The 17,105-nt window shown below is 38.9% G+C and overlaps 1 protein-coding gene across 3 annotated transcripts in view; it reads right to left on the minus strand.

Moving 5' to 3' along the window:
• The window catches only part of DROSHA (drosha ribonuclease III), a 115,922-nt gene that overhangs the window by 98,447 nt on the left and 370 nt on the right, over nucleotides 1-17,105 (minus strand). Inside the window, exons 2-6 of one of the 3 annotated variants that reach the window (XM_034411937.2) lie at nucleotides 15,075-15,941; nucleotides 11,158-11,250; nucleotides 9,310-9,535; nucleotides 6,253-6,394; nucleotides 2,873-3,024 (exon numbers count right to left, since the gene is read on the minus strand). In XM_034411937.2, coding sequence (XP_034267828.1) covers nucleotides 2,873-3,024; nucleotides 6,253-6,394; nucleotides 9,310-9,535; nucleotides 11,158-11,250; nucleotides 15,075-15,934 — 1,473 coding nt within the window. In that variant the 5' untranslated portion in view covers nucleotides 15,935-15,941. The remainder of the gene's footprint in view (nucleotides 1-2,872; nucleotides 3,025-6,252; nucleotides 6,395-9,309; nucleotides 9,536-11,157; nucleotides 11,251-15,074; nucleotides 15,942-17,105) is intronic. The other 2 variants (XM_034411938.2, XM_060691129.2) reach the window with 2 other exon arrangements.

The following is a 17,105-nucleotide window of genomic DNA, read 5'->3' on the forward strand; positions in this document are numbered from 1 at the left end:
AACACAATTTACTTCATTAGCTCTTGTTTGTTGACAACCATTGTGTTCTCTAGATTAGCGCAGCATTAACCATTTTGGGATTTTAAGGTAAACAGACTTGTTCTACCTGATTTGCTTTTAGAGAAGCCAAGGTCATCAATTTCAATTTCAATTGAGAAGTTCCATTTAGATTTAATAACTAATTGGAGGACAAAAATGTAAGAAAATAAAAGTGGGAGAAAAAAAAATTAACAGAAAAAGAAGGAACTAGAGAAGGAATTCACTGAGGCCATACTTTTCACCTGTAAACAATTGGACATCAGTTGTAAGTAAAAATTCAAATTGGCGAAAAGATGCTACATTTAATTTTCAATTTTGTTCCTGTAAAGTAAGGGGTCCATGTTAAATTTTAGGGGTCTGTGAAAGTGTATGGGAAAAATATAACAAGTTTATTTTCATTAGGTTTTAACTGAAGTTCATCTTATAATTTAATAAAAAATATATGCAACCAAGTAATTTATGCCCATAGACTCCAAAAACAAAGCTTAACTTCAATCAACTTCACTAGAATAATTATTATATACCCTGTTTCCCCCAAAATAAGACATCCCGTGATAATAAACCCAATCGGGCTTTTGAGCGCATGGCAATAAGGCCAAGTGCTTATTTCAGGGTTCAAAAAAATATAAGACAGGGTCTTATCTTCGGGGAAACACAGTACCCTAAAAAAATGAAATACAAATACATTTAGTGTGTGAACTACATTTTCCTCTAAAAGCAGGATCGATAATGGTGAACAGAGTTTGGATTTGAAAGGTTCTTTTGTAGCTAAATAACCATACAAGCCATTAATATTTTAATAGCTGAATTTAAGCACAAGTGGTTTCCTTTGTGATATAAGCCATTAAATGCATAAAATTTTATTTTATGCATTTAAATATATTTTTCTATGAAGCAGTCCATGGCACAAATAATTAAAAATACCTGACATATAGGTTGTGTTCTGTTCTGTTCACTTATAGATTCATTGAAATAGACAATTTGATAGGAGTGCCCAAATTTTTGCATGCAGCTTTATAATATATGTCAGTATATGGGTATATGCATAATTTTGTATTTATTTATTTATTTGTGATGTTTACATAGTGTATATTACAGGTGGTGACCCTTTGAGAGCTCTATACAATGAAATTTCATTTTAATGTATGCCGATCAGTGTACATTCAAAGTGATAATGCAGTTATTCTAAATTTATTTATTTATTTATTTATTGGTTCGATTTATATGCCGCCATTTTCCAGAAACTCAGGGCGATTTACAATGCGTTAAGCAATAGCTTTCATACTTTTGTATATACCTGCTTAGTAGGGCTTTCTAAACTATAGGTTAATCTCCCAACAAAATGAATGGAAAATGAGCATAAGGAAAAAAAGAACATACAGTAAGCCAAAATACTCCTGAAAACTACTGAATTGAACACCTTTTGTTATAAAAACTTCCTTGATCTCTTCATCTTTGACAGTTGCCACACTCTTAGGCTTTCCATTAGCAATTATGTCTAATACTTGAACCTGTTCAGTTCCTTGGGCGTAATTTCTAATCCTAGATCAGGGGTGTCAAATTCGATTTCATTGAGAGCCGCACCAGGGTTGTGTTTGACCTTGGGGGGAAAGTTGGCGTGGCCAGTTCGACATCACTCGATGCTCCGTTTTCAGGTGCCACCGTCTCCTGCAACCCTCTGCTAGTGAAAATGGAGTCCGGGAGGGCTGTATGTAGCCCTCCCAAGCTCCGTTTTCACTGGCAGAGGCACCACGGGTCAGTCCTTTACTGTTTCCAGGGCGGGCCTGCAGGCCAGATCTAAGCACCCTGCAGGCCTTGAGTTTGGCACCCCTGTCCTAGATAGTCCTCAAGTTACGACCATGATTCAGCGACTGTTCAAAATTACAACAGTGCTGAACGAGGGTACTTATGACTGGACTTAAAGTTGTGGCAGTTACATGATTTCCATGACCATGATTCAGGCACTCAAAGGCCCGGCTCACAACTACATCACAGCAAACAACAATCAAATGATTCCCACAAGCAAAGACAATGGGGAAGATGGCAAGGAATGTTGCAAATTTTCTCCGAAGGAGCCCCACTAAAGAGTACCAGTTCCCAGGAAGATGTCTTTTGGAAGTCTATTTGCTTTACTGAAAGGCAGATTATTTGCTCATTATTTACTGAAAGGAAAAAGGCGGGAAATTATTTAAATAAACAAACAAGCAAATAATCTGCCTTTCAGTAAAGCCAAGGCTGATTTTGTACCAGAATGGTCAATTTATCCAGCCAGCAGAACCTGAAATACTTAATACTGCCCCAGCTTGATAAGTGAGACAATGCTCCTCCATACCCCCAGTTAAGTACAGGTAGTCCTCAACTTACAACCACAATGGAGCCCAACATTTATGTTGCTAAGTGAGACATTTGTTAAGTACGTTTTGCTCCATTTTACTTTTCTTGCCACGGTTGTTAAGTGAATCACCGCAGGTGTTAGTAACACGGTTGTTGTGAATCTAGCTTCCCTGTGGCCTTTGCTTGTCAGAAGGTCGCAAAAGAGAATTACATGACCCCAGGACACTGTAACTGTCGTAAATATGAATCAGTTGCCAAGTGCCTGGATTTTGATCACGTGACCATGAGGATGCTGAAATAGTTGTAAGTGTGAAAAATGATTGTAACGGTCGCTAAATGAACTACTGTAAGTCAAGGACTACCTGTACAGAGCCAGGTAAGCAAAAATATAAGCTTGGAGAGGCTGAAACCAATGCAGCAAAATGAGTCACTATTAAAATAAATCTCGCTCCTAAAGGCCTAGGATATAACCTTTCGCCTTTTTCCTCAAGTGGAATACCTGTCCAGGATCATTGTACCACAGCTCCTCGTGCAGACGATCAGGGTGGGCCTTCTTCCGCTTAATTTCAGCAATGACATCAAAAACCTCTGAGTCGGAACTGCTGGAACAGCTGTCATCTTCTGAGTCACACTCGGAATCACTGGAGCTCCCTGAAGGCATCAAGTGACAACAAAACGGGAGATTAAGAAAATTGCCTCCTCATTTGGACTCCTTCCTTGGAAAGTCTTACATGAGTCAGAGGTTGACCAATGGCCTTTTGTTCCAGAAGTGGAGAGACATTGAAGAGGAGGTGGTCAACAAATGCTTCCTTCGAATCAACACAACGCACCCAACTCACTGTTTCTTTGTTTATTAAATCTGATTGCCCCTGACTGAGATGGCTCTGGGAAACCCACCATATCAAACAAATGAAAAAAACAAAAACAAATGAAAAGCACAATAAGATAGGAAGAACCAAGGTGGTATCTGATCACTCAATGAAGAACTTGTATAAAAGTTCACCCAATGAGGGGATCCCATCCTCCCTAGCCCAAAGCTTGGGACAACAACTATAAGGGTGGGGAGGATTGGGAGCCACACGGATTTCAAGAAGGATTTCATTCTAAAAGTTGGGGTATTCCGAATGCACACAATGACATTGTTAAGTGCACCAACTTTACCATCTTTTACCAATTGGGCAGAAGCCATGGGAGATAAGTGGACCCTCAGGATAATGCCATGTAGGGCCATGAAGAGTCTCTCTAGCACCTTGAATTGAGCCCAGAAGCATACCGGCAAACAGTGCATCGGCAAAGCAGAGGTGTTACATGTCCAAACCATTACGTTCTGAACCAGTTGAAACTTCCATCGCCTTCAATAGTTGAGCCATGTTGTGATGAGGGCATGAGTGACTGTCTTACAGCCTCTTGATCCAGCTCAACCAACATCGAAGACAGAATTATGCAAAGGACTTCCAAGCCATAGCTACTATCTGTTTTTCCAACAGGAGCTATGAATCTAAGAAGACCTGCAGATTACACACCGGTCTTGAATAGGGAAGTGCAACTAAGATTCAAAGAAATTCTGATTAAGGAATTTCATAACAACAGCCACTCAATTTTGATAGGATTAAGTTGAAGGTGATTTTCCCCCAGCCTCCAGACACTGAGATAGGACCTTGATTGCACATTTTGGCTAAATCGGGTAAAAAAGATATAATTGAGTATCATCAGCATATTGATGATACCAAACCCCAAACTGGCAGATGATCTCACCCAACAGTTTCATGCAGGTGTTAAATAGGCTTCCATTAAATGAAGCAGACACCGCTCCAAAGGTCCAGCCACAGCATATCAAAAATAAAGCAGAATTAAACTATACTTTCTTCATTTTTGGTAGCCTCTCTTAAAATAGACAGATCATCATAAAATTCATTCAGTATCAGTTATTTCTTTGCATCCAGGCTTTTGTAAAACTGCTCTGACATGTAGAGAATGGCATAAATGGAATGGATGAAAGAAAATAAAGAAGTTGTAGTTGGAATGATAAACCAGAAAGTTAGTGTGAGATTAAAATTGGTTTTAATGACACTGTTAAAAATAGTATGAATCATACAGTGATTTTTTTTTAGCAATTTAACCAAGGAAAAAAATTCAGAAAGAACTGCTGTAGTAACAAGAGATAATTATCCATCTAAAAGACTGTTTTATAAATTCTATTAACTGGATTAGTAAGTGAGAAGTTGAATCTAATTGTTGTCGTTCTTACATTGAATTTTTCTGAAAAGCTAAAAGATTCACTATAAAAAAATGTTATCAAAATGTAAATGAAAAGTATTATTCTCTGATATAAATCTGTAGCAAAGAATATTTTTACTACTGTAACTAATAAGACTTTGGAGTAGGTTGCTCATGTCTGCAACTCCCAATGTTAAAAATGGGAATAGAAAACTTGTGGTCTCGCACTTAAACATGAGTGACATGAAAAACCTGGCTAGTGGCTAAGATGCTGAACTTGTTCATCAGAAAGGTCGACAGTTCGAGTCCCTAGTCTAGTCTCCTGTATGAGCAGGGGGTTGGACTAGATGACCTCCAAGGTCCCTTCTAACTCTTACTGTTACTAAAAGAAAGAAAAAAACATAATCTTTCCGAGTGGAAAAGTCTGTATATTATTGGCTCTGATTCTGCCCATCATTGGCACTTGGGCCTCCAAAGATTACTTCCAGATGTTAACAGACTAAAAAAGTAAAAGATCCATGACCTTATCTTCAAAATATGACACCTCCTTGCATTCCAAAAATCTGCCACAGCCTCCTGAATACAATGGCATAAGTCTCTCGTGGGAAAAAATAATGCAAACTTCATTCTGGTCTTCTCAGACTAAACAATATAATTATGTATCATGCAATGCAATGCAATGCAATACAGGTAGTCCTCAATTTACGGCCACAATGGAGCTCCACATTTCTGTTGCTAAGTGAGACATGGGTTAAGTGAATTTTGCCCCATTTTATGACTTTTCTTGCTACAGCTTTAAAGTGAAACACTGCAGTTGTTAAGTTAGTAAACATGTTTGTTAAGTGAATTTGACTTTGCTCGTCAGGAGGTCACCAAAGATGATCACAGGACATTGTGACTGTCAGAAATATGAGTCAGTTGCCAAGCATCTGAATTTTGATCATGTGACCATGGGGAGGCTGCAATGGTTGTAAGTGTGAAAAACGGTCGTCACTTTTTTCAATACTGTTGTAACTTTGGTCACTAAACGAACTGTTGTAAGTTGAGGACTACCTGTACAATATAGACCCAGTTTGGTTTAGTGGTTGACACACCATGAGGCCAGAATTCTAGTCCCACCTTAAGTATGAAAGCCGGATGTGTGATATTGGACCAGTCACCCTCTCTCTAGCCCACCTCACAGGGTTATTTTTTGTGGGAAAAATAGGAGGAGGAAACAGTATTAGGTATGTTCACCACCTTGAGTTATTTATAAAAATAATAAAGGTAGAATAAAAATGAATAAATAAAGATGATGATGATGGTGATGATATCATCATCTATGGATGTTCTCAATCATCCAGGTCATGGTTGTCTCAATCATCCAGGTCATGGTTTCTAAGAGGCAATTGGACTTTCTGGTTTTTCTCTGAAGATGTTTCGCTTCTCATCCAAGAAGCTGAAGAAGCTTTTTGGATAAGAAGCGAAACGTCTTCAAAGATGATGATGATGATGATGATATGATAGGCTTTCTTATCTTATTCCAGCTTCCCACAACAGAGAAAAAGATTGAAGAACTGAACACTTAATACAGGGTTCGACGCCCTAAAGAAAGCTGAATTTGACTACCCCTTCAAGGGGTATCTTCCTGCAACAAATAGGTTTTGCCCATTAGACACTCACCTACATCTTCATCTAGTTTGGTTTTAGGTGGCTCCCATGGAGGCCTGGCAGCTTTGGCCTTTGCTTGACGCTTTCCTAGCTCTTCTTCGAATTTTTCATACAAATCTCTGAGCCGGCTTGTTCCCACCACTGTGGAATCCCCCTTGCAAATGAAACCATGGGAAAACAGAAAAGTTACAGCTATTTTGAGAGGATAAGGATCTGCTGAAAGCAATCTAGCTATGTAAAAACAACTTCTCCTCAGGCAAATAATTTATATTGGTGTTGCCATGTAAACATAGATATTCCGCCACAGAGTAATATTTAACATCCACCCCAGCATTGATCACTAATGCAGAGTAATAAAAATGTGGGAAAATGTTCTACTCCATACAGATGGACATGAGAGATCATCTGCTCTCTGTGGTTTTGTGCCTCCCAGATAAACATGCACAGCAGCAAAACCATTTCCAAATGGTAAACAGCAAGCAATTCAAGTGTAAATTGTTCTTTTGTGAAATAATCATAAAATCCTATTTATAATAAGCTGCAACCAAACATAAGGCAATAACTGACGGGTAGGACTGCAGGATTTCCTTATCCAAAAATGCCTTTCATGACTGCATACAATATAGGAAGCCCCCACTTACCACCTGCTTCTTTCAGAAACCACTCAAAGTTATAATGGTGCTATCCCTCAGTTACATGATCCTGTCATGTATTCACCATTACACTCAGTATTCATTGTCCTGTTTTGTTTTCCTTTTTTTCCTTTGCAGAGCAGAGAAATTGGAGAAAAAGGGATTACAAGAGAGTAATGAGGCACACAATGGGGAATACACCAGCTTTTAGCTGAGCGTGCTTAAGGCTGCCAGTGCCACCATATTGCTTTTGACATGTGTTGCATGTTGTATGCTTGCTTACTCTCTTGTAATTTCCTCCTCTCTGCAAGAAGAAGAAGAAATAAACAATTTCTGTAGACAGGTGTTTAACGCACCAGGCTAGAAGCCAGGAAACTATGACTTACACCAGCCCAATTCACCTCACAGAATTGTTACTGTAGGGAAAATAGGAGGAAGAAGCAGTATTGTAAATGTTCGCCACCACATTATTCATAAAAACAATGAAGGCAGGATTAAAATAAATAAAAATAAAATAATGAAATAAAATAATTCTCCTCTGCCTGACCCTTTGCATCCTTGCTCCCAGAGCAGAAGGAATGAGAGGAGAAGAGTACAAAACAGTAAGTAGCCACACAATGGGGAATACACTGGGCTGTGTATTTTTATTTTAGGCCTATCCCTAGTTTATATGTCAGCAAACAAACAAACAAAAACACCATGCAATGTTTAAAGTGATATCCCAAATTTCTCCTAAAAGTGATGTTCAAAGCAGTTCACAAAATTGGAATACAGATCAAGTGTAAAACTATAATTAAAAGGTTAACATTAAATCAATTTTACAAAAAGAATCAATGTGGATATTTTAACCTCTGATGAGGTTTTTTTTTAAAATACATCTGATTTTTAATTGTAACCTCAAGCTTTAAAAACTGCATTTTGATAAAGAATATTGATCTTTCAGAGATAAATTAAAGTCTGCTTTCAGAGCTGCTTATCAGCCTACTATTGAATACCATAGTTATTATATATTACTGAAGATCAAACAGTTTTAGTTAAACCTTTTTTCCAACCACTCCTTGCTATGGAAAAAAAATCTTTCTAATAACTGACATTGGAATCCAATATATGATACAGCTGCATATTTTTTTTTTTATTATACTAGATGCCTCTGGGCAGTATTTTTATTATAGATGCCTCTGGGCTCAAAACTACAATTCTGTAGCCATGCACCTGCCCTAGCTTATTAACTTGGTATACATACAAATACCAGAGTTTCTTAATTACTTCCATTAGCTGATATAAACTCTAATTTAAGATATGTAACATTCACAATCACAAGTAGTCCTCATTTAGCAACTGCCTCACTAGGGAACTATTTTCTCCAACCAATGCATGCCTGTATGCCAAAAGTTCTGCACCTGACAATAACACATGCCAGAGTATCACTGTCATTGTTGCATGGGAGAACTTTAGCTAAATACCATGGCAACAGCCAGCAATTTTCACAAGTCTCTCTCTCTCTCTCTCTCTCTCTCTCTCTCTCTCTCTCTCTCTCTCTCTCTCTCTCTCTCTCTCTCTTTTCAAATATCAATCATGTCAGTGACTATTTTGGTGGAATCAATTGTGGTTGCTAAATGAGGACTACAAGTAGAGTCTGGATTATGCATGTACGTACCATAAATATATGGTCCCATTTGGTTGCAAAGAAATTTCATTTTTTACAGCATTAATATTAAGGGAACATATACATTACAAAATGGAAAGTTGTCATTTTTTAAAGATTTTAAAGGGAAGATTTTAAGTTGGCCAATATCATGTTGGTTTAAACCAGGACAAATGGGGAGATGGCACTCAGAATAATCCAGTTTTTCTTGGGCAGTTCAATATATTTGAGCCACCAAATCCTTTATTAAGGACACTGAAGAATATTTCTACTTTTTTCTGGCAGTATATTGTTTGCTTGCCTTATAGTCCAATCCATACTATTTTCTTGGTGAGAGTTCTAAGATCATGACAGACTGAACAGTCATTCCATGAAAAACCGTATTATATTTTATTCTGCGGTTCAGAGGAGGAAGGAAAGATCTATACTGACTTGGATCCTAAAATTAACTAAAATTACTTATGGAAAGTAAACTTCATATTTTTTTTTCTCCCTTTCTGCAGCCCATGAAAAAACTCTGGGAGATTGGGAGATTCTTCCTGTAACATAGCAAAATAGTGTCTAGGGAGAAAGTGGACGAGAATATGACATTGCCCGAAAATCAGGCACCTGTCCCATCACCACAATTTTGAATAATGTTCTGAAAGACACAGCCCAACACTAAAGAGAAACCTTATGGGGACTTCAGAGAACTGCAGAAGTCCTGGGAAAAAAAAATATTACCTCATCTTCTTTAGTCAGTTCTATTTATAATCCAAGTAATTGGTTGCCAGAATTTCTGAGAATACATACCACTTGATCCATGGGATCATTTGAATAGTAGCTTTCTGAATGGGTACAACGAACCCACACTGGCTTCAATAGATCCTGATCTTCTTCCTCGTTCTTTTCACCTGTAGCCTCTTCTGGCTCTTTGTCCTTGATGGAGGTATAACCTTTCTCTCTGTTGGCATTTTCTGACCACCGCTCCCTGTCTTCTTCCCAACGGGGTCTCTTTCGGTCCTGGCTGGGAGATCGACTGCGCAAGAAGGGAAGGAAGTAAAAAAGTCTACATTTAATAGCAAAACTAACTCCAATTCTCATGTAAATGCATCAGCGCCTCATAAAAAGATCGCCATTAAGATCTCGGGACAAACTATGTTTCAAGTAACGGGGTGCTGACAGAATGTCATACAGCCAGTTTAGTGCAGTAGTTCAGGTGCTGGATTAGAAACCAGGAGACTGTGAGTTCTGGTCTGCCCATTGGTATGAAAGCTAGCTGGGGGACTTTGAGCCAGTCATTTTCTCTCAGCTCAACCCACTACACGTGGTTGTTATTTTGTGTGTGTGTGGGGGGGGAGGTGGCAGCATTATATACACCGACTTGCATCGTCACGTCGACGTCATGTGACGTATCGCAACTTTTTCCCATTTTGCTAAACCAGGGATGGGCGTGGCCAGCGAGTGATGCATCCAGGCTGCGGGCCGCGAGTTTGACACCCCTGATGTACGCTGCCTCAAAGTGTAGAAAATAAAAACAGAAGATAAATTTAATTAATAACAATTAAATAAAATTTAATTCCACTTCAAAATTCCCTATCATATCCCCCAAAGTATAATGTATTTAAGAGTTAGGGAGAATATAAAGCCAGGGCAATCATAACAGTTTTCTTTTTACATATAACACTTCTCCTAGTACAAGACAAAACTAATGTTAGCTTGTCTAACCTAACAATTCAGATATGTTGGCTTCATATCCATTATGCTTAACCAAGACGGATGAGCAAATTGGAAGATGCTAGCTGAAGTCCAAAACTTGGTCACATGAGATGGCCTTTCTTGTGAAAATAAAGAAACAGACAGACAAAAAAACCAACAGTCCACTCACTTAACCATTGAACTTACACAGACCCCCCCAATGATCCTCACAGATGACCCTAAATTTACAACTATTCACTTAGCTACTGTTCAAAGTTACAACGGCACTGAGAAAAGAGTGATTTACAACCAGTCCTCGCACTTACAACCATTGCAGCATTCCCATGGTCATGTGATCAAAATTCAGGTGTTTGGAGACTGGCATGCATTTGTGATGGGTACAACAACCTGGGGTTATGAGAGTGCCCTTTGCGGCCAACAAGCAAAGTCAATGTGGGGAGGCCAGATTCACTTAACAGATGCAGTCATTCACTTAACAACAATGGCAAAAACATTGTAAAGCCAGGTGCAATGGAAATTCCTGCCCCAATTATAAGCCAAGGCCTACATACACAGTACCTACAATCTGTCCTTAAAGTTTTGACTTACACACACACACACACACACACACACACACACACACACACACACAGTGTCATATGATCGCATTTCAGGTGCTTGACAACCAGCCCGCATTTATAACTAGTTGCAGTGCTCTATGATCTTTGACCACAATTTGCGAGGTTTTTTGCCCGTTTCCAAATTCTGGCAATTCTGGTTCATTTAACAATAATGTAATTTGCTTAACAATTGCAATGGATCAATTTATGACCAGCATCAGAAGATCAAATCAGATCATGCAGTGAGTCACTTAACCGTGACAATTTACGACCAAAATTCCAGCCTAGGGTTGTGGTTGTTAAATGAGGACTGGCTCTAGCTCTTAAGAGTCAAACGTCTTACCTTCCTGTTCTTTTGTGATCTTTCTTATACGACTTTTCTGTAGATGGCGACCGTCGACTGTCCCGGTGCCTGTGCCTGTCCTTTTGATGTTCCCTTTAAGAATGTTAAAAATAAATACAATTCTCAGTGTGTAGAAATATTCAGGTCCCAAAATATAGGGTGAGAACCAGAAGTGAATAGATTATCAACCTAAAAGCTCCATAGTGCAAGGTATACCATCGCTTATCCCCATGTCACTTATGGTGTAACATCTGCAAGAAACCTTGCTTTTCTTCCTTAACCTGACCTAGTTCACACTTATAGGTTTTCAACCAGGATTTGAACAAAAAAGCCAGACTATAGTGAGTGCAGTGGTTAGAATGCAGTAATGCAGGCTAACTCACTGCCAGGTGGCTCAAGTGGCTAAGATACTGAGCCTGTCGATCAGAAAGGTTGGCAGTTCAGCAGTTCAAATCCCTAGTACAGGTTTTCTGTGTGAGCAGGGGGTTGGACTAGATGACCTCCAAGGTCCCTTCCAACTCTGTTACTGTTACTTCTAGGAGTTCGAATCTCACTGGGTCAAGGTTGACTCAGCCTTCCATCCTTCCGGGGTCGGTAAAATAAGGACCCAGATTTTGGGGGGCAATATGCTGACTCTGTAAACCGCTTAGAGAGGGCTGTAAAGCACCATAAAGCGGTATATAAGTCTAAGGGCTATTGCTATCGCTGCAGACACTATAAAAGATGGTACTGGGATGACCACGGTGGATCTGAAGGAAGCAGTGTGAGACAGAGGGGCATGGAGAGTGCAGATCCATAGGTCAGACATGATTGAATGGCTGATAATGACGATGACTTACGAAGCCTCGGAAGAAGTAAGAATTGCTGCTTTATTCTCAGCTCTACTATAATACAACACAAGGATCAACAGCAGCCTTTTCAAGGAACAGGTGCCATTATATGATCTTGCATGAGGGTATGGGTGCCCACCAATAAAAAATCTTCCCAAACTTTACAAAATGATTGATTACATTTCAACAGATGGTGAAGATTTTATGCGAGGACACCAAACGTTCATGAGATTCGGGTACTTGGTAAAATTTCTTACATTTTTTAAAATCAATCGTAATTTACAATGGGCATGGGTAGCATTAAGGGCACCAAAGTGGGCAAATGGGAGAAAGATAATGCAGATACTTATTCAGGAGAAAGCAAGCCACCCAAATTACCAACAGGTTCTATTCACCTATTTCTATACAGTAGTTGCCAAAATTGTGGAAACCTTTTGGGAAAAGTGTATTTTCTAAAACACCACTTTTTTTGGAGTAGTACCATAAAATTATATATCAATGGAAAGATAAGGTAGGTAAATTGAGGACCCAGTTTGTGGGGGCAATAAGCTGACTTTGTATAAAATATACAAAAGTATGAAGGCTATTGCTTAACGCACTGTAAGCCGCCCCGAGTCTCCGGAGAAGGGCGGCATATAAATCAAATTTAAAAAAAAAGAAAAAAGAAGAATGTAATGCAATAACTTTTATGAAGGATTTGCTATTAGAATAGCAGTTACAGTATAAAGAAGAAAAGTGAAACACGTAGAAAAAATTAGATATACAAAAATTATCACCATAGAAAAAATATACAAAAATTATCACATCAGTTAATACTTAGTTGGGTAACCTTTAGCATGAATTATGGCCTTACAACGTCTTCCCATGGAGTGATCCAAGTCTTTTAGTTCTGCAGCTGTTATAATGTGAAACCAAGATTGATTGAATGATTGGTTCTATTAACTGGGTTTTATTGCTGGGTCGCTTCTGACTAACAAGCTTCTTTAGTCGGCTCTATAGATTTTCAATTGGGTTAAGGTCTGGGCTATTCCCAGGCCATTCCAGCAGTGGAATATGATTATCCTGAAACTCCCAAAAAAAATGGTGTTATTAGCCATCAAACCTCAAAGGTTTCCACAATTTTAGCCACTACTGTACATCTGCTGATTCTACCCTGGTCTTTTAATTTTAGCAATGAAGAACCATCTGAGCAGGAAGTAGTAATCACTTTTCTTTCCAGAAAACAGCACAAGCAAGAGAAGAGAGCACTTCAAAAACCTTTGATATGATAGGAGGAAAGCTAGACTTGATGAACAAAATGAATCTTAAAACTTCTGAGAATCTGGAACTAAAAATAAAACAGGAAGACAAGAAGACGTGGTGACATGAACCATCCCCTCTGGACTGAATGTTCCCAGCATCATTTATGAGGAGAAGCAAAAAAAAAAAAAAAAAAAGCTCTCTTCTCTTTACTCCTTACTCCTCAGTTAGCTCTGAATTTCTGGGATATTCTGCTTTTCGATAATTACAAAGGAAACAAACAACAAGAAAAATGCAAAAGATGCAACAGTGGAAAGAGTTGCATCTGAATTTAAAGAGAAGATGCTTACTTAAGAATATTTTGACAACTGCAAAAGTGTTAGCGATGTTAGTAATAGCTTAGACTTAAAAAAAAAATGGGCTTATATTTCCTTTTCCCCCCTCTTTTTTACAGGGTGGATTTGATTTAAATCGAGTCGATTTAAATCATGATTTTAATCATGATTTAAATCACTAGTAAAAAGACTTGATTTAAATCAACTTGATTTAAATCATAATTTTTAAAGAGCAACTGTCATCTCTGCTACTCCTTTGACCCGCTGTTGACTCTCTGATAGTCCCAGTGTTGGAGAATATACAGCCTCATGCTACATAACTAAGCTCCATTTCATGCTGAATAAACTATTTATGTATCTTAAATAGAAAACTATCTTACGATAGATTTTTACCCCAAAAGTTTTTTATTAAAATAAATTCAATAAAAATCAAAAAAATCTGATTTAAATCAAAAAAATCCAATTTTTTTGATTTTTTTAAAAAAATCATTGATTTTTTTTTGATTTTTTAAAAAAAATCATTGATTTTTATCCACCCTGCTTTTTTATGGAAATAAGTTTTCTTTTTTCTTTTTTTATTGGAGAATGGGTCAAACTACTGACCAAAACATCTGAAAGCAGGGCAAGAAGCAATGGATGGAAATTAATCAAGCAGAGAACCAACCTAAAACTAAGGAGAAATTTCCTGACAGGACAATTAAGCAGTGGAACGACTTGCCTCCAGAGGTTGTGGTTGCTCCAACACTGGAGGTTTTTAAGAAGAGATTGGACAATGATTTGCCTGAAATGGTACAGGGTTTCCTTCCTGAGCAGAGTATTGGACTAGAAGACCTCCAAGGTCTCTTCCAACTGTTATTCTGTTTTTCTGTCTACTTCCACTGATCATTCAAGTTAGTATTATATTTAGAAGTCTGTCAATATTGTCGAACAAGTGTTACCCACCAACAAATGCAAACTTGTATGTACCCAGATATCTGTGAGGTTCAAAAAAAAAACACCAAAGAGGAAGTCTGAACTACAGGTAGTCCTCAACTTACAACCACAGTTGAGCTCAAAATTTCTGTTGCTAAACATGACATTTGTTAGGTGAATTTTGCCCCAATTTTACAACCTTCCTTGTCACAATTGTTAAGTGAATCACTGCAGTTGTTAAATTAGTAAAATGGTTGTTAAGCGAATCCGGCTTCCCCACTGACTTTGCTTGGCAGAAGGATCACCAAAGGGGATCACATGATCCCAGAACACTGCAACCGTCATAAATATGAGTCACTTGCCAAGTGTCTGAATTTTGATCACGTACCCATGGGGATCCTGCAAGAGTCGTAAGTGTGAAAAATGGTCATAAGTCACTATTTTCAGTACCGTTGTAACTTTGAAGGGTCACTAAATGAACTGTTGTAAGTCGAAGGCTACCTGTGGTTTCCCACAACTAGCAGAACTACCACGTGTATCCTCAGTCCCAATAAAAAGCAAGACGGAAGAGAAGAATAGCACCACAGATAATCCAGATTACCTGTACCATTCATAACTCCGATGGCGCGGTGGGGTTTTTCCTCTGACATAATCCGATCTATGACGACTACTTTCTGCCCGCCGGCGATCTGGGCTCCTCCCACGATCCCGCCGGTCACCATGATTAGTGGACCGATGCCGATCCCCATGTCCATGGCTGTGATCTCGATGGCGATGTTCGTCATAATATTTACCCCTCTCTGGAGACCTCCGGTCAGTCTGAGATTTTTCTACCTGGTATTCACTTGGATGCCGGAAGTTACTGCTGGTGCTACCACCGCTATTAGCGCTACCACTGTTGCTTTGATAAGAGTTTGCACTGTGTTGGTAGTTATTAAAGTTAGGAGGCGAGAAGGTCTGCTGGGAATATCCTGGAGAATACGCGGGCTGGTAATTTACCTGTTGAGGCATTACCGGTGGAGGCACGGAATGTGGTATGGATGGAGGTGGCATCATGTAAGGGAAGGTGTTTTGTCCAGTTGCATTGGCTAGAACGGGAGGATTACCAGGATTTGGGACAGGGGGAGGAGCTGGGGGGAAACAAGGAGGAAGCGGGAAGGTCTGCCTCATTTGAGGGCCTGAAAAAGGAGGTCGGGGAGGACATTGGGTGATTGAATTTTGAGGCGAAGGGGGGATTGGTGGGGGATACGGGACAAAATCTGGCCTAGGAGGGACGTAGTTTGGAGTTGGGGGGTTCGCATAGATGGAGGTGGTTGCAGGTTGCTGATCATACTGATACTGCATTGAAGACTGCTGAGGATGTATCTGTCTCAAGTTTTGGGGGCGAAAGGTTTGTGACGAAGCTCGAACAGTAACTCCTCCTCTGCCTCGGGGGCACCCACGCCCGGAATGAAAAGACATTACCCAGCTAGAAAGAGAAGAAGAGAAGGCAGGAGAAAATGATTTTGTCACATTTCTTTGCGTTAGAATAGGGAAGAGCTAGTATCTTAGCAGCAGGCCGTGAAAAGGAGCCCATACCGCAATATTTTAATAGCCCTTATTGATTTCACTATACATTTGTTTGCTTAGTGTGAAGGTCACCATTCGATGTTTTGGAGAAAAATTAAACTAAAAAATCTCTGTCTCTGAGAACTTAAAAATATTTAGATAGCATCATCTAAATTATTGAGTTCCGATGGCACAGTGGTTAGAATGCAGTATTACAGGCTAATTCTACCGATTGCCAGCAATTCAAACCTGGCCAACTCAAGGTTGACTCAGCCTTCCATCCTTCCGAAGTCAGTAAAATGAGGACCCAGATTGTTGGGGACAATATGCTGACTCTTTAGTCTAAACCCTTAGAAAGTGCTGTAAAGCACTGTGAAGCAGTATATAAGTTTAAGTGCTAGTGCTAGTGCTACTGATATATCAATTATTACTAATTATGTAAGTTTATTTTGAAATGGGTAGATGATTATTCCGAACATAAGCACCATTTATTCATACTTGCATTCACTGCATGTTTGAAGCTGCATATGTGCTACTCACCTATGAGCTTTGGTGCTTTATCTTTGGTCTACAAATCTACGCATAATCTTTCAAATGGCAATATTGTCTAATATTGGCAATAATATCTTCCTGCAGGTTCTTAAGCAAAGACTCAACCACTATCAAACTAAATGAATTAAATATTAATTCATAAGGGACTCTTTTAGATTTTGCAACCCTTAAAAATATTAACTAGGAAATAAATGCTGCTTATCTTTTTGGAATTTGTTTCTGACTGAGCATGCTTAAGTCTGCACTCTGCATTGTATTACACTTATTCGTTTTAATTCAGAAAATACCTTGTTTACCAATTGTTTAGTTTATGCATATCTTTTATTATCTTTCCGTAATTCTAGGATAATTTGACGGACAGTTCTTAGCTTTCACGTCCAAGGAGAGATTATACATTTGATTGCTCTCTGTTTTACTCGGGGTTTGCTCTTTTAAAGACCTCCATCTTTTCAAAAGAAAAACAAAATGCGTGGTTATTAAGATTCCTTCTTAACTTCGTGAGATTCCGGTTTTAAATCGGGGAGGGGAGTAA

The sequence above is a fragment of the Pantherophis guttatus genome, chromosome 3 (genome assembly GCF_059756535.1).
Source record: "Pantherophis guttatus breed Tessera chromosome 3, ASM5975653v1, whole genome shotgun sequence".
NCBI lineage: Eukaryota > Metazoa > Chordata > Lepidosauria > Squamata > Colubridae > Pantherophis > Pantherophis guttatus.